Consider the following 18369-nt stretch of genomic DNA (forward strand, 5'->3'; position numbering starts at 1 on the left):
GACAAATGACAAGGAACTGCAAAAGCAACTTACCGAATTCAAAACAAGTTTTTTTGCACAATTATTTTGCTTTGTGTACAGCTATTACAAGAAACAAGGAGGAAATGCCTTGATCCATTGAAAACAATGATTTCTAAGTTAGTGGAACCGAGCAGGTGCATGAATTTGATATGGTAACTATCTTTCATTCATTACTGTGATAAAATATATTCTTTTTGCAGTAGGAATTAGACAAAACCGATTAGGCTACACCTATTGTGATATCTTTAGTTATATGAAAGATAGGGACAGTGGCAATAAAATGGTGATCAGCAAAAAAGACATCAAACGAAAACGTAAGACCAACAATGTTTCGTGTAATTTACTCGATGACGCCCCTAAAAGGTAAGTACTAAGCCAAATTGTCGTTTATACAATGCAACTTAACTTGCAGAACTAAGGTGCAAGCACAACGTAAATTTGCACAAGGATCAAATGTTAGTAGTCCGGTCATTACGCCTGTTAAGGAAATCGAAAAGCAGGAAAGACAGAGGGTCGACGTTATTCCTGAACCTCAAGAATTGTTACCGATAAATCGTCCGCACACTGAAGATTTTCTAACATTCCTGTGCTTCCGTGGAACGACGATGCTACCGCCGAACCTCAGCTTCTTTAATGCGGCCCCAGTGGATTCGCATGTTCACGTCCAGCCTTTGCAGAAGGAACCGATAACTGTTATTCCGCCGATTGCAAATATTGGTACCAGATCGGCAGCTGGCGGTAGCGAAAGGCCGTTTATCGCTTTCGGAGTACGTAAACGCGCAGATCCCATACTTGTCACCAAGCACATGGATAAGAAACGTAGACACGCGCTTGCTTTACAAGCTTTACGGCGCAAGTATCAGGAGCAGAAGATGGCAAAGATCCGCGCGGTGACAATAAGTAAACTGTCGGAGAAGGTGACTAGTAAGAGTGTCGTACGCACACGATCGATATCTAAGAATGAGTCGAACACAATCAAAAAGACCATACCACAGAAAACCAAAGTAAAGATTATTTCGACAAAGCACGTGAAAGTCACAACGCGTTCCTCAATCAAAAATCCACTGAGGACAACTTTTACAACACCAATCCGGTCAACGATACAGAAGAAGATGTGTTTGAGGAGCTTTCGTGGCAGGTTTATACAGAGAGAGCTAACAATTAAAAAGTCCAAACGGAAAAACACCACTAAAATTATAAAGAAAGTTCAAACGAGGCAGACTAGGGAGATATCTTCTGAGTTTTCGTCGGATGACGATCAACCTCTTAAGAGTTTTAAAGTGAATAAACCGAATAAAGTTGTTACAAAAAAACGTGTTGTCCCATCAAAGAAACCTTCAGAGATGAGGTATGAGGATTTTTGTCAGGTGTGTCATTTTTTTTTTGGTTTTGAAAATTTGACTTTAACTCGAAATAATTTAAATCTCAGATTTCTGAGTAAGAGGCTTGGAATTCTGAGAAAGTAATGCAGAGAGTCAAGAAAAACATCTCAGAATTCTAACAATCTTTGAATTCTCAAACAAATCTGGGAAGAGCACTGCTTGTGTAATTAAAAAATTCATTAAAACGAGAAACTGTTTCTTCTTCTTCTTCTTTTTGCTGATGTTCCCCCAGTATCGGGGTAATGACTTATTACATAAATTAATTGTTTTTTTAATCTATCCTGATAATTTCTGCTGCATTTGCCCACCTTTCAATGAATAAATACATTTTTCTATACGTAATTGTGCCAGTTGTAGCAAGCCAGAGACTTGTTATAACTAGACCGCGCGTAACGTACATTTTACTATAAACGCCTGTTGTCAAGATAGGATAGGCAACCAACTGTTCATCGCGGGGCAGACGTACGTTCTGCAGCTTGCTTTAGCATATGTTTATTCTAAATTTTAGTAGCAAAAAAAGATAACATATAACTGTTAACTGTTTTAATCGAATTTATTGGTATTTTATTTGTACTAAATTGGTATATAACTGCCTTACTCTGGTCCTAATTCGATTTATATGTGTATTTTGGTGGTGAACACGCATGGGAAAATATACTCTTAAAACTAAAGATGTAAGTAGTAAGATATGATTATTTAGCGGATTTTGATTCAATATATGCCTATCCAAAAACCCAAATGGGCTGTAACTGTTATTTATTTTTCTTAGACTGCTGATAACCATTTTGTTTACAACGCGGTGTGGTGTGGATTGAATGAAAAACCTGAACACATTTTCAGCAATTTGGCAAATTTTTAATTCATCGCTTGATACGTGCAACAATCCTCCACGATTTTTTTCTAGTTAAAAGCTTTGAATGACTCTCTGATGCGAATATCGCATCTGCACATATGGAACATTTAACAGACTTATAGCTATTTTTCTTGTAACAAAACCTGAAATATACTTAGTACCAGTAAGTATTTAGTTACGTCTATACCTAATAGGCAAATAGGTACTGCCGTTATCTGGTAAAGGATGTCGAATAATAGTTCTACGTTATTTTAAGTGAATGGGAAAGTCGAAAACGCTCGGTATTGCGTTATTGTTTAACACCTTCGTAGGTACCTGTCTAAAATAGGCTTCATTCCCCGCAAATGCACTATGGTGGGAGTAAATTTTTCTCTTCGAATGGCTCTGATCCATTGGCCCTTTAAACTTTTATCCATTGGAAATCTGCATATTATTTAAAATTCTATCTACAGAGTACATGTTGATACGCACGAGTTAACCTAAGTTTATTGGTTTATTCTCGACAGAAATTTATCTGTTCACTAATTCGAGCTAATCACGAGAATAATTAAAGAACGGAACATCTAAAATAACAGCTTATTTCATTATATTGCACATCATCTCTGCGATTTTTGCCCCGCGGTGCATTGTGTGTTGCATACTGTGTCGACAACACCTTAGATACGTTAAGCGCAGTCTAGTTATAGCAAGTCTCTGTAGCAAGCTAAAAGAAGAACCGATTGACTTAGTTTCAATTTGTTAATTCCCCTAAAATATACAGGGTGCTGACTTTTCTCACCTCATTATGATATCGGTTATCTCATCGGAGATACAGTGTATATAGGTTAAATGGGGTCAATACAAAAAATACGCAATTCAAATTTTTGAAAAATCTGTAAATAATCGAATTATTATTATTTTAAACATACGTTGAAACTAATTAAGTAAAAACAAAATAATATAAAACAAATGATTGAGATATCACCTGAAAATGTCAAACTTTGTTTTCATTTTCCCTAAAGGGTCTGAAATGGTCGGTTTCCGTTAGCACCTTCTATGGGCATTTTTTTTTGGAGAATCTGAATCTGTTATCAGAATTTCCAAAACACACTAGATGTAGGAAGCTACAGGCTACTTTCTTATTTCTTATGGATGCCATATTGAATTTTTATGGAATGAGATAGGGGACAAAAAAGAAATTCATTTGAATGCATCGCAATCATAGCCATGTTCAGGGGCGGACTGGGTACTTAAGGGCCAGGTGGAATTGCATAGGTTACGGGCCATTAAAGTATTAGTGTAGTAATGAAGGTGGCGGGGGGGGGGGAGTGCACCACAAAAACAGTGCTCCTTTCTCGAAAATCAATTACCATACAGTTTTTTTTTAATTGCAAGCTGATAATTAAAAGTAACAAAATATACAATCCACACGAGGTGCGTCGCCTATCATTGTATTTCAGCACTTTCATGCTACGACAAAAAACGATAAATTCATTGTAAAACACTTCAATTAAAACAGAATTTTTTAACAACCTAACATCAACCCCAATTAGAGAAACGTGTTAATAATTTTGAGCCCCGAAAAAAAAATTGTCTCAGATCGACCCGGAAAAAAAATTTTCTTATAGAATGTGGCCTGTAGAATCCATAATTTCAAACATTTCCAAGATTGGGCTACTAGTTCAAAAGTTACAGCCCTTTGAATTTTCTTTCGAAATTGGTTTCTAGTCTATAACTTTTGATTGAGAAGTCTGATCCAAAAAGTACGAATTGATTTGGATTCTACGCACCCAAATTAATAAGAAAAAGTGTTTTCCCGAGAAATTTTGGTGTAGTCGATTTTTGGTAAAAAAGGAAGGTAATACACTGCCTTTTTTTGGGCCCCGAAGAAAAAATTGTCTCAGATCGACCCTGAAAAAAAGTTTTCTTATAGAAAATTACCATACAGTTTTTTTTTAAATTGCAGCTGATAATTAAAAGTAATACAATCCACACGAGGTGCGTCGCCTATCATTGTATTGTAAAACACTTCAATTAAAACAGAATTTTTTAACAACCTAATGTCAACCCCAATTAGAGAAACGTGTTAATAATTTATTAATAATGCAAGAAACTAAATACAGCACATACTTATAAATTTCCAACGGGCCATTATGATCTACAGGCCAGGTGGCAAGCGCCACTCGCCCCCCCCCCTTGAGAAGTGAATTTTTCTTTTGAATTTATGTATTACATCATTATTTTTATTCTTTGTCTTCTATCTTCTGTAAAAATCCAATATGGCGTCCATAAGAAAGTGGTAACCTGTAGCTTCTACATCTAGCGTACCCATAGAAGGTGCTAACGGAAACCGTCTATTTTCGACCTTTTAGTTAGGGAAAATGAAAATGAAGTTGGACATTTTCAGGTGATCCCAATGGTGAGCCACAAATTTGAACCACCCTGTACAAGTTCATTTTTTACCGCTCGATTCTCTGAATACGCAAGTATCTGCAGTTAAAATGTCTTTGAATTAGCGCTTGCGCAGACACAGAAAATGTCTCCACAAAAATTCTTTCTTTTCGTCCACCCTTTTGCATTAGCTCCTATGAAACAAAAGAAAATGTGGCTGATATCTCAAGCTCTTAGGCGGACGGAAGGAATTCTCGTTTTTCAGGTATTTATAGTATTATCTAAATATACAGTGTGTTTACCGCTAACCACATGATTTTAACTGTGATATCCTTTTCACGTATATGCCTGTACTTTGAATATATTGGCGGAATGTTCATAAAAATTTCAAGACCCCTCGTGGAGAAAGCTATGCATCAAGGTCTTTATATTATCGACAGCCTTGACCGATTTTATGACATATTTTTTATGAGAGTCGAAATATCAAATCTGTATATTTTAGATCAGGGGGTCGGCAACCTATTGAAACAGAAGAACCAAAAGTTACAATTTACAAAATTTCCCAATTTTTAAAGAGCCATAAAAAATTTCCGAATCAATATTATAGTATTTGATTATATACAGGGTCCTTTAGGTCTTTCCTAGCTCATACCTGGTTAAAAAATAATTAAAAAAATTTTCTGTACAAATGTCAATTGTAGATGGTTGTGGATCTACAGAAATTACTTTGAATGTAGAGGGTATACCATTTTTACAGTGTCAATAAATAACTGATCATCCTGTATATTCAATGTCATTTGTTCGAAGTGCTGTAACTATTCTTTTGCACATGGAACTACTACGCTCTTCGATTGTCTTGTTTACTTTCTGGTATTATTATTTTTTTATTATCACAGCCTACTCCAATGTATAAACATGTAATTAATTAAAAGGTAGGTAGGTACTTTTGTGAAAAATATTGAATAATTTAAGCACAGTACACCCCTTATAAAAATTGAAGAAAACACAAAAGATTATTGAATAGCGAAATAAAATAGTGGTACTCCCATTTGAAAAAAATAGTTATGGCATTTTGAGATTCTGAAAGTTTCCCATTTCGTTGTGAACACCTATATCACTAAATCCAGAGTAATCGTAATGCAATGGGTACATTAGATTGAGTCGACGAGTATTAAACATTATTAAAAGCTCTTAACGACTATCAAAAGTTGTTAAATACCAAATAGAGGAACTAAAGGGCATTGAATGCCTGTGGAGAGCATTGAAACCTTTTAAGAGAAAACATTTGGTTACTCAAGAAGGTTTTTAGATACCCCTAAACACCATTATACCCGCTTACAGTTTTTTAAGATCTGAAAAAAGATGTTGAAATGTTCAAATTTTTTGAATTGAAAATATATTGTGTTACTAAAATGAAATCGTGTCAAAAACTTTTTGAGTAGCAGCTTATTTGGTTTCCCAGATTTTGAAATTCCAAAACACACATTTTTACTTATGCTATTGCGGTCACTTTCTCATTTCTTCTGGCTGTCTGTGCCGTGAGAGATCTTTAAGACATTTTAATACATATTTTTTGCACCTGAATCATGATTTTAAAAAATGTCAAATTGTTATATAGCGATATAATTCATGTAGGGATTTCCTATGTCTACTTTTACATGATAAAAAGTCTCCTGAAAGACGCCTAATGTTATGCAACCAAAGTAACTACCTACAATAAATGAGGATCTGCCTGTCATATTAATTAATTTGAATATTATCGCTTTGACTTCCCTATTGTAATTTTGGTTCGTGTGTGATGTATTCAGCTAAAGAAAAAGTTGATAAGTATTTCCAATTGGTATAGTGCGGGAAGAATGTCTTTTTGATTATATCTCCTAGAGTTTGAAGTTTCAGCATTACATTTACACACATAGCGGCCATTTTTTTGCCTTTTTTTAATGGACGAAAAGAAAGAATTTTGTTGGAAACGATTTCGCAAGCGCGTTCACCTTTCTTATGTACCTATTTATATTAATAAAATTAATTACAGTAAATCTGTTGGGTCAGTTTAAAAATCATATTTCCGCGTGCGTTTCAAATTTCTGTTTGCGCATGCTTCAACCAGCTTGAATAAAAATTACTCAGCTATAGCAAAAATACGCTTTAGCCATTCACTTGAGCGCGACGCGGCGGCGTGCCATTTATTTTATTATATTTTATTTTTTCCCAGTTAAGACAAAATTCCATTTTTTACAGCTTTCGTGTTACTCGAGCCCATCCGGTGTTGCTTAAAAACCACGAGCAAGGATTTAAGCGCAAAATTCATATGGTGCGATCGACGTTAAATCCGAAACTGCCATACGTTAAGCTGACCGCACCGAAACTTTTAGCGACTAAGCATAAGTCGCAGTTGGACGAAAAGCAATCGGTTTTGGGGAAATTAAGAAATAAAGAGAAGGTTTTAAACTTGCGAGCGCGTAAGGTGTGCGAGATGAAGAAAAAGAGCGGCGATGATAAAAAGAAATCGGACGTGTCCCAAAATGATGAGAAAGATTGCCTTGTGGAAAGAAAAGTGAAAAAGTTGATTACGACACAGAAAATTACGCCGGAACGAATTACACGGACTGCTATAACATCTGTACCTGCAAAGAATTTACAGAAAAAAATGACTTGCGTCAGTAGTGATGTTAAAAAGGCGGATTCGTTGAAAAGTGCAGGGAAGGTGGGGGGAACCAAAAAAACTGAACCTGAGGCTAACAAAGTGAAACACGAAGGCAGCTGCAAACAGTCTGTGGAGCCGACTGAAAAACTGCAAAAGTTGAAGGAAAAGACTGAGATCGAGTGCATAAAACCATCGGACCAATTTCGTGTGATACTGCAGAAAGATATTCATGCAGTTATTGGAAATGCAAAGGACGTTTGTAAAGCGTCGGGAAAAGTCAAAGTTGAAACAGTCACCGACGTTCCAAAATTGACACAACCAAAAGCGCAGACGGAGATTTTGCTCGAGCTAGAGAAAAGTAAGGTTGACGAGACCAGTGTTGCAAAAGTAGAAGCGGAGCCTGCCAAAAAAACGCCTGTGAAATTGGATTCTAAGGCAGTGAAACCAAAACCAGAGACACTTCCACCAAGTACCTCAAAAAAAGTTGACATTGAGAAAGATTCCAAGAAGGCAGATGCTACGCCTACTGATCAAAAGCAGCAAATGGAAGTGGCGGATGTGCCAGCTGTCAAAGATGTGCAATCGACAGGAAAAACGGATGGTATTGTGAAAAATGTTCCAGAGAAGAACACTACTATTCCTGATACCCTCAAAGGCAGCAAAAACAAACCAGAAAAACTGGAAGCAAAGCCTATCAAGAAGAAGCTTGCGAATTGTGAAGAACCTCGTATATCACAAAGACCAACTAGAAAAACAAAGGAGGCAGCTGCCATTTACATGGAAATTCTGGGTCACAAATTGGTCAACGAGGACGGAATGGACGAGGATAACATTTCCATTGACAGCTTTCCAGAACTTCCGAACGTGCGCAAAACTGAGCAAAGAGAAAATGAACTAAAGGCGATAGCAAAGTCAAAAAATCATGATCTTAGCGAAGTTGAAGTTCAAAAAGTGGAAGACGAATTAAAATGTGTCGAATTATCAAAAGTGGAATGCACCGACATGACAAAAATTGACGATAATAAACTGGACGCACTTATTTCGAATCCCACCCCCGAAGTCCCTCGGGTGCTTGAAGTGGTAAAGCGGGTAACAAGAGGAACAGTGCAGTCAAAATCAATCCCAGATTACAGCGATTCCGAAGATTCGCTAAAACAAAAGGTTCCCTATAAAGTAAAAGTGAAAAAGACAGACACAGGTAAGAGCAAAACAAAGTTGCCAATGGACAGCTACTCGGAGGAATCGTCGATCTCAAAGTTAAACGTGGCGAAAAAAGTGCCCGAGAAAATCGCGAACATTTTTAGCGACTCTGACGAAGAGCCGCTTTCGAAATTGACCAAAGTTAAATCGCAAAGTGAGAAGCTTTCGGATGTACAGACCAAGAAGGAGGTTGACACTACGCTCACTCTCAGCGGTAAACCGAAGAGGGAATGCACGAAGAGACCTCAGAATTATTTACCTCTCTTCTCGTCGTCGGAGGACGAGGAAAAGTATTACAACAGATTTACCAAGCTAGAAACCGTGAAAAGTAAAAAGGTTCAAAGCAAATGCGTGTCGACTACGTCCGCCGATCTCCTATGCAAGGATGTGGACAAACGGTTTGGGAAAGGCAAGGTGAATATGTCGACTGAACAAATCGAACAGTGGTTGAAGGATAGCGCTTTGGCGGGTAGTTCTATTAAGAAGGAGGATCTGTATAAGTTTGATGAGAAGTCTGCCGATTACGCGTTTGATGGGAGCGACTCTAACTGCAAAGACGAAGGGAAGAAGCTCGCCAAAATGCAAGCTGTCCCCGCGCCCAAAGATGAAACGAGCCCTCCGAAGTCTTTCAAGGCCGACACTTCTCAGTGTAACCAAAAGATCGCCGAAAAGAAGACTATCTTTCGGAAGGAGCCGAGAACTTCCGTTCCGAAAGTGAACGCGTTCTCCGCCAATAACGAGAGCAGCGTTTACGCGTTTGAGGCGGACAGCGAAGACGTGGTCAGTACCCCGTTTAGGCGTCCGTCGCGGAGACCATCGAGTACTGGCACGTCCAGATCCGAAGATTCCTCCAAGGTTGATGAATCATCGAAATCTAAGTTTAGGTATCCGCCCCCTTTGAAACAGGACAGCGCGAAAGCGGCGAACAAGCAGGAAGTTTCGCTCATGTTGTCAACGGATGAGAGTAACAGCGCCTCGATCGCCGTACAATTAGACATTAATACTGCAGAAGTAGTTGTAAATGCCGAAAACGCGCAATCCGATCGCGAAGATGGCGAACAGCTGTTTTACATTCCTCTGCAACCCGGCAAACAATCATCGTCTCAAGTCATCCAAGGTGTCGCAGTGAAGCTCGGTACCAAGGGAGCAAATGGACCGAATCAACGCGTCGTCATGAGCGCGAAACTGGTAACGCATAACCCTATGGAAGTGCAAAAGTTAGTGGAGAAACCACTGGTGACCATGACGTCGATGTATCCACCCGCATCAACTGTTCAAAAGGCGAAAGCGACCGACGGAAAAAGTTACCTCAAAGCCGGCGCCCCTAGCAAGTCATCCGACTACTCCGACGATGGCAAATACAAAATTCCAAGCTCTCCAAGCGCAAGTTCCTCTTCCAGTACAAAGGTCACAAAGCGTCAGTGCGTCAAGACGCGCGTCAGACCGTTAGAATTATGCAACCCGATCGTAACGAATGAGTTTCCGAAAGGCGATCGATCGCCTATGGTAGTGGAAGCTCCGACCTTTTATCCGAACGAGAAGGAATTTCAAGATCCTTTGGAGTATATACAGAAAATTCGGGTACACGCCGAACAGTTTGGTATCTGCCGCATTGTACCGCCCAGTAATTTTAAACCCGAGTGTAAAGTGGCGGATGACATGCGGTTCACAGCGTATAACCAGTATGTTCATAAGATGCTTCATAGATGGGGTCCCAATTTTAAGGAGTTCATGGCGATTTCAAAATATTTGGAAACGCAAAATATCACGCTAACTCATCCTCCATGGGTAAGTTTAGTTTGTGTACTAATTTTCGTCTCCAGTATATTACTAATTTTTTGGTTTATTTCTAAATGGATTAGGTATTCCTAGTGGTCAGAACGCCCACTGCCTAACTCTGATTATAATGTCCACCGTATTTATATTGGTAATCGTCTTTGTAGCATTTATTTATATTATTTTTGTGTGGAAAGACTAAGCACAGTTATGACTGGTTGGCTGTCCGACTGAGATCTCAGCAATTACAATTGCTAGAGACTTCAAATTTTCACTAAAAGCTTTTTGTTATAGTGTAGATGTGCAGACTCTAGTCTATTATGAGTTAGATTATTCGTGAGATCGATAATTTTAAACTTTGCTAATGAAATACTGATCTACATTACAAAAAATGCGCTTTCATCATGCATATGCTGATTTATAACTTGCTCTAAATAGGATTAAAAATGTTTCGTTTTATAGCACCCCCTCCCCGGCCCTAAAACTGTATTTTCAGTAACCATAAGTAGGAAAGAATGAAACGAGTTTTTTTGGGTAAGCTGTTTCAAATTTTGTAAAAATTCTGTACAAGATGCGTCATTTCTAAACGGAAGTGAAGGTGAAAGTGTCTGATGGCATTTCAACATGAAAATAACCAAAATATGTCGAAACTGGATTGTCCGGGTTGATGGTGAAGTCCACATCGCTCAGCTTATCGACTGAGTTGAAAAACTCGCTTAAATGCTCGCGCACGTCGCTGTTGCCGGCCATCTTGCACAGGGTAATGCTTTTCAGCAGCATTTTGGTGCGTAGAATCCAAATCGACTCGTACTTTTTCGATTAGACCTCTCAATCAAAAGTTATGGACAAAAAACCAATTTCGAGAAAAAATTCAAGGGGCTGTAACGTTTGATCTAGCGGCCCAATCTTCAAACTGTTTGAAATTATGGATTCTACGGGCCAAATTCTATAAGAAAATGTTTTTTCCCAGTCGATCTCAGACAATTTTTTCTTCAAGCCTCAAAAAAAGGCAGGCTTCCTTTTTTACCAAAAATCGCCCACTCCAAAATTTCTCGGGAAAACACTTTTTCTTATTAATTTTGATGCGTAGAATCCAAATCGACTCGTACTTTTTCGATTAGACCTCTCAATCAAAAGTTATGGACAAAAAACCAATTTCGAGAAAAAATTCAAAGGGCTGTAACTTTTGATCTAGTGGCCCAATCGTCAAACTGTTTGAAATTATGGATTCTACAGGCCAAATTCTATAAGAAAATGTTTTTTCCCGGTCGATCTCAGACATTTTTTTTTTCAAGCCTCAAAAAAAGGCAGTGTATAACCTTCCTTTTTTACCAAAAATCGACCACTACAAAATTTCTCGGGAAAACACTTTCTCAAAATGCCGCGCTTAACTTACATAGTTTTTACTGATGTAGCAGTCGCGGCGGAGTCCGTACTGCCTTTGAGATATCCCGGTTTTTTTATACCCCGTTCCCGTGGGAACTTCTGGGAGTTTTTTGGAGTACACCTTAACGTCTTCAAAGAAACCTATATATCCTAAAAGGCTCTTTTCGACTGTAAAACATGAAATCTTTTTTTCTGTTCCCGTTCCCGTGGGAATTTTGGAAAGTGTTTTACTAACTCAGAAACTTTCGCGGGCCCAACTATCCACAAAAGTTTCATCGGAATCGAATTTAAGGTTTAGACAGGCAGACATACAGACAGACATACAAATATGTTTTTTATTCATAGATACGATGAACGTGGTAACGCCTATCCCGGCGAACCGAAATGGGTACATTGACATTGCCTATCATTTCTGTATAATGCCGTTATAGTTTGCACATTTTAAATCCTTTGAGGTTTTGTGAGTACATGATTTAAGTTAATTGAAATCGCGAATGACGTATATCTATCAATTTTTAATTTGACAGTTTTTAATTTTGACGGTTGGTAACATTGAAAATATTTGTTATATTTTTTTATAACAATATAATAATATTTTGTGTTCATCATGCTATAACATCTGGTTTATGACACATCAAGTTCTACACATAAACATAATATAAAATATACAATATAAACTAAATATTTGACGGTTGTTGTCATTAGTCCTCTTAATTAATAATTTTTTTAATATTTTTTTCGTGCTTTTTTTACTTGTTTAATAGATATTTTGCTATTCGGGTCGAACACGAATCCAACTTAAAGATCATGAAAATTAGTCCAGCTGTTCTTGAGTTATAAGTGGTGTAACATACACAACTTTGTTTTATGTTTATATAGATTGCATGATATCGTAATAAATTAATATCTTCTTGTTGTTTATTTAGTTGTTTCTTTCAAACAACATTTTGAAGTTTAGACTTTGTGTCAATAGAGAATAAAAACCTTATAATTAACTGCGAAATCTTTTTTTTTTTTAAAACAATTTAATATAGGCATAAGACACACTTGAAGAATACTCCTTTTGAGTTGATAAATTAAAATGTTTAAACAAATATAGGGTGTTCCATTTGGAAAAGGTTGACTTACCTTGTATAATTATCAAGATTCTTGTTCTCTTTCAAAAACGGTCATAGGCTTATACAGTAGAAAGTAAAATATTCCATAAATTAATACAGCCAAGTATACCATTTATTTTCCATATCAATTTCAAGTTTATTTTTGAAAAATTACATCAGGCAGGTGACCTCTATGTGCAACAATGCAATGTTACAAACGTTATTTGACGTTGTCGTATACGCGCCTTCGTCGATTCTCAACAGTAGCGGCAACCTGGTATCGTATGACTTCCTTAGTTTTGGAATATTCACCATCCGTTTTTTAATATACAGTCATAGATATCCCCACAGAAAAAAATGGTACACGAAGGTCAGGAGATCGAGTTGGCCAAGCTAATTCATCAAAACCGGAAATCACAGACCTGACAAACCATACTGTTTCGCGCAGTGGTGGACTGTTGCTCCATCCTGTTGGAAGTAATTAGTTGGTCTATATCAAGCTGCCATTACAGGTTCAACAAAGCCTTCCAGCACATGGGATTTTGAAGTAAGAGTCACTGTTTGTTCATTCACGGACTCCGACTACACCAAACTGCCACTTTAGGAATTAAAATAAATAATAATAATAATAATAGGAGAATGCAACGGCATTCCATGCAATTCTTTCTGGTTCACTGGTGACTCCAACGAAGCCAGTAAGATTGAAATATGCTTCATGCGCCATTAGTAAATTGTTTACAATGTCTGGGTTTTCCACGAATCAAACCACTGTGGCAGTACAGAAAGCAAGTTTGGTCCCGCTCTGCTATTTGTTGTAGTCAATGCAGCTTGTACAAGTGATTCTTTAAGCATTCGAAACAAATTTCTTCTGCTCACGCCTAAGCTGCGAGATTGCAGGCATGCGGAGCGGTGAGGACTGCGTTCGCAAGCTTCTCGCACGCGTCACGTTTAACCAGCGTCTTCGGATTTTTTCAACCAAATCAGTTGTTACTCTCCGAGTTTGCCTTTATTTTGTACTCAGTAATTGAATGTTGTAATTTAAGTAGATTATTACCAATTTCAAAAATGGATGCCTAACATCCAGAAAACAGTGAACGGTCGTCAGTGGACGTTATGACCAATAAAAGTGTAACTGAGTACTCTGAATTGTATACCTGTACATACTCATCAGTCATCACAAAGGACTACCTTGCATTTGTAGATTGGAGGAATGGAAATCGATTTACCTCGTCTATATCAGATCGTACAAAATCTAGGCGGTTTAAAAGAGGTGATTGAAAAGAAAAAGTGGCCAAAGGTTTCCGAATTGTTGAAAATTCCGAAATCCGCCCAAGATAGGGTGACGAAGCTCGACGACATCTACTGCAAGTATCTTCTTCCGTACGACACGTTAGCAATAGGTGAGTTTGTTTGCCCTCGCATTTTTGTTTGAACGAAAACCGCAGCGGAACGAGAAAAGCTATTTGACGAAGTGGAAACCGAGTGGGCGAAACGCGAGTCGAAGACCCTACTGAAATCGCAGCAAAACATTAATGCGCGCGATGACGCCTCGACTTGTTCGGATAATGACTCAAACGATGAGTCTGACGAGTGTATCGTCAAGGGGAGGAGTATGGCGCTTAACGCTTTCTATCGAATTGCCCGCAACACGATGTGCATGTGGTTTAAAACGATGGATCCTGCCGCGCACGAGGTAAAATTTGCGTTGGATGCGCCTTCCACCATTTAACAATGCGTTTCAGGTGGAGCAAGAGTTTTGGAAACACGTCACCGTTAAACAGAATCACATCTGCGTTCATTCGGGCTCAATCGATTCCGGTAATTGGGGTTATGGTTTTGCAGTTTCGAAGAATAGCCCGTTTGCGAGGCATGCGTGGAATTTGAAAGTGTTGACTAACAATAGCGCTTCAATTTTAAGATCAATGGGACCTGTTATGGGTAAGTTGTTGATAATTTGTGTACATTGTTTCTTAGTAATGGTGTTAGGTGTCACGGTCCCAACACTGCACGTTGGTATGGTGTTTAGTGCCTGTTGCTGGTATAGAGATCCGCACAGTCTACCGTGGATAGAATATCTACATACTGGTGGCAATAAAATTTGGTACGGAATTCCTGATTCGATGAGCGAATTGTTTCGTTCCGCACTGTTGAAGTTAGTGCCAAACTATTGTCGGAACAAATCACTGTGGCTGCCATCAGACACTGCGATGGTACCTCCGAGCTTGTTAGTTGAAAATAAAGTGTCATTGTGTAGAGTGATTCAAGAGCCGGGCCAATTCATTGTTGTTTTTCCAAAGGCATTCACTTCGAGCTTATGCACCGGGTACGTTGTATCTGAAAGTGTGTACTTTGCGCCCATCAATTGGCTGCAACGTGCGCAGGCGGTTTTCAATGAGTTACAAAACAACTGCGAACCGTCAATGTTTTCATTGGAAAAACTGATAATCAGTATCGCTAACGACGCTAGGTCTAGTGTGGAGGTTTTGAAATTAATTATACCAATTATTGAAGCATTTTGTGATAAGGAGAAGTCGAGTATTGGGAAATTAACGCAATTAGGCTTAACGATCAAAGAAAGATTTCCTTTGCCAGAAACATCTGTAAAGAAAAGAAAACAAATGCAAAGCGACAATGGCGACTACGAGTGTGACGTATGCTGTACCAATTTATTCATTTCATGGGTAAGTACGTTACAACAACTCGCCCACTTTAATCGTGTGGTAAATTTTAAGGTAATTTATTCGCAAGATGGCGCTGTGTACTGTTTGAATCACGCAATAGAAAGCATAGAGAGTAAGCAGATTGATGCGGAAAGTTGCAAATTATTTTTTACGTACAATGAGAGTGAGTTAGTCGGTTTAATTGAGAAAGTGAAAAACGTGATTGATGTAAAAATGCTGAAGAAAGCCGCCTGTAAAAATGTTTAATTGTCAAGAGGGACGTCATCACATGATATTATGTAGATAGGTAGAAGTTATTTTTTTAGAATAGTCTTCTAATTTATTTTTTTCCCAACTCAATTGTGCTTAATATATTTTGTAATTGCCATTATAAAAAACGCTTTTATCAATAGTTGTTACTTGAATAAATATTTGTCACAATTATCTTCTGTAGAATGGGATGAATCAATCCTATGAGGTGAATTGCTGTCGATTTCAAGTACAAAAACTTGTATACTCCAAATGAAAAGGTCAGGGCTTAACTAACAGGGTGTCTCTTTCAGTGGTCCGGAAAACAATAATCGCAAAGTTAGAACAGAGTAAGTGAGGTATGGTCAAACTCATCAAAAATCTTTTAAAATAATTATAATTTTTTTAGGGCACTTCCAGCTTCCGCCATGACGCAAATCTCGATATTGACGTAAAATTTATTAATTTGAAAAATTCAGCAGCATTAACTGCCTCCAAAATGAACACATCTTTCTAGGTCGTCGTTCCTTTATAAAAATAATGCGGAGTCTTAGAATAATCTGCACCTGTATTAAACTTCGGCGATAACACGTCCTTGTCTTGAACCTAATTATCTTTGGAGCCGTATCTTATCTAGGACCGGAACAAAACATGAGATACACTTTTACAAATACTACGCAATTTTAAATTAATTAATAATCAATTAATTTAATTAATTTTAAATGTCTTGTGAAACCGTTTTCGCTTACATTTTACCCGTGTAGGGTCGGAAAAGAATAACCCTACCGCAGGGGCACTGCGTGTCGTAAAAGGCGACTGAACAACGGCGGGTCCGTCGCAACCTCCTCAAATTGTGGCATTTTGTTTTAGAGTAGTTTGACTTTTTTTTTGTTTAGCCGCATTAGCGAGCCCAACACATTGGGACCAAGGGGGCTTGTTCAGGCGATTAACCACGCTCCAGCTATAAATCCGTAAAGTTGGTAACCACGCAATTTTTATAAGGGAAGAGTTGTCTGCGCCATCTAGAGACGTTGGTTACGTTTGGCGATCACGAAAACATCGCTTGTAAAAGTTTGTTGTTATTTTTGTGTTATTTAATGCAGGTAGTAATCTTTGCATTTCTTTATAATGTATTGTGTTTTGTATGCTGCATTTTATATTTTTTGTGTTTCAATCTTTGACTTCATTTAACCCCACTGCAGATTCATCTGTTTGGTAGCGTTAACCTTTTGTTTCAAATCGTATTCATTTTTAGTGTAATGTTTTGTTTATGTTTCGATTACATGGTCTTGGCCCTAACTTAGATTTATGTTTTTGATCATTCTTTTACACGTGCAAATTGTCGAACTGTTTGTTTGTGTAAGTACTGACCTGTTGTTTGTAACTAACATTTTGCTCTGTGAATGAAGCAGTCACGGGGGTGGCAAAAACTGTAACGAAATGAGTTATTCTGACACCTAATTCCGTGATTGTCTTTGACATTTAACTATGGGCTTGAAACCTTGAACGAGGGGCGAGTTATATATCTCGGGGACGAGATTCTACTAATAAAAACTTTGGTTTAGAATCTATCTGCGATAAATTAGTTGATTAGATGAATCACATCCTGTGTATTTCACCCTTTCTCAGAATTTTGGTACTTGTTTACCTGACCCATTGTTCCCAAAACTTGTTTTGAACCTATAGGTCACCTAAGCCTATTATGCTACATATTATTTTGTTGATATGATTTTGTCATGCATTCATATAATTACAAACAATTAATTTTGCTACACAATTTAATATTAATTTGTCGGCTAGTTTTTTTCTTAAGTTCTTTTTTTCCAGCCATTTGCACAATTTATTCTTGCAATGTAATGTATTTCGACTTAAATTTCTGAACTTTCACAAACTTCACAATATGAGTAGTAATTAAACAAACTTTTCACTATTTCAGTGTTTTATTTTACCTTCCTTTCCATCCGTACTTCAGGTCATTTATAACAAACGTAAGCGGGTCTTGGCTTACTGTTTTTAAATGTACTTAAAAAAAATGTTATCTCAACTCCATGAATGTATGACAATGTCTATGTCAAAATACTTTATCGCAGACAATAAAGGTGTTATTATTATTAAATAATTCAGATATTGGCGTTTATTATAAAACATTTGAAAAAGAAAGTAGGTAAAATTGGTTGCTATTATCTTAAGGGGTATTGGTAGGGTATTTAATTTTATCTATTATTTTCTTCCTATTTATTTATTTGTTTATGTTGGAACCCTTAAAAACCGAAACAACTGGAAACAAAATAATTCTATACTTAAGTAGTGCAGAACCAGAACCTATAATTCATATGGGTAATGGCAATGTTCCTCACTGCGCTTTAAAAACAAATAACGTTATTAGAACCGCAAGACAAAATTTACAAAGCAAAGAAAATTGTCGACTACTTCAATTTTGGACTGAAAAGAGAAAAATTCAGTTCAAGTTTTTCATAATTATCATCTTTTCAAGCGGATTTCGCCATTGCTTAATTTATTTTGCGAAAAGTGATTTATTAGGGGGTGATTTTACGCGAATTCTCCGAAGTAAGATCACTCCCCCTTTAACGGGGGGCAAGAAAAAGATCCTAATCTCTCGACATTTGGATAATGTATCAAATTTTTAAAAATCCAATTGTATGGGCAAATTTTAACAAAGATTTTCGAACGTACAGTTTTTGAATTTACCTTGCGAGTGCCTAACGTTAAT

General features: G+C 37.5%; 1 protein-coding gene across 3 annotated transcripts; it reads left to right on the forward strand.

Moving 5' to 3' along the window:
- Positions 1–18284, forward strand: LOC116173228 (protein Jumonji). Of its 3 annotated transcripts, XR_004145892.1 has the most exons (11): positions 1–173; positions 222–384; positions 434–1369; positions 6865–10258; positions 13931–14129; positions 14175–14422; positions 14472–14667; positions 14716–15410; positions 15462–15696; positions 15953–15997; positions 16048–18284. XR_004145892.1 is itself a non-coding variant. In XM_031490574.1 (9 exons), the coding sequence occupies exons 2-9, from the start codon at positions 275–277 to the stop codon at positions 15654–15656; spliced, it is 5973 nt and encodes a 1990-aa protein (XP_031346434.1). In that variant the 5' UTR covers positions 1–173; positions 222–274; the 3' UTR covers positions 15657–15816. The 3 variants fall into 3 exon arrangements, 2 of the variants coding, with proteins under 2 accessions (XP_031346434.1, XP_031346435.1); XM_031490574.1 differs by lacking the exons at positions 15953–15997; positions 16048–18284 and having other exon boundaries at positions 15462–15816; XM_031490575.1 differs by lacking the exons at positions 15953–15997; positions 16048–18284 and having other exon boundaries at positions 225–384; positions 15462–15816.
- The last annotated feature ends 85 nt before the right edge of the window (positions 18285–18369 follow it).

Source organism: Photinus pyralis, unplaced genomic scaffold (assembly GCF_008802855.1).
Source record: "Photinus pyralis isolate 1611_PpyrPB1 unplaced genomic scaffold, Ppyr1.3 Ppyr1.4_LG6, whole genome shotgun sequence".
NCBI classification, from domain to species: domain Eukaryota; kingdom Metazoa; phylum Arthropoda; class Insecta; order Coleoptera; family Lampyridae; genus Photinus; species Photinus pyralis.

Excerpts from the sequence above, each read along its gene's own strand:
- LOC116173228 (XM_031490574.1), top strand. The coding sequence starts at position 275 with ATGAAAGATAGGGACAGTGGCAATAAAATGGTGATCAGCAAAAAAGAC. Across the intron at positions 385-433 it reads CTCGATGACGCCCCTAAAAG|AACTAAGGTGCAAGCACAAC; the intron begins GTAAGTACTAAG and ends CTTAACTTGCAG. Across the intron at positions 15,411-15,461 it reads CCAATTTATTCATTTCATGG|GTAATTTATTCGCAAGATGG; the intron begins GTAAGTACGTTA and ends GTAAATTTTAAG.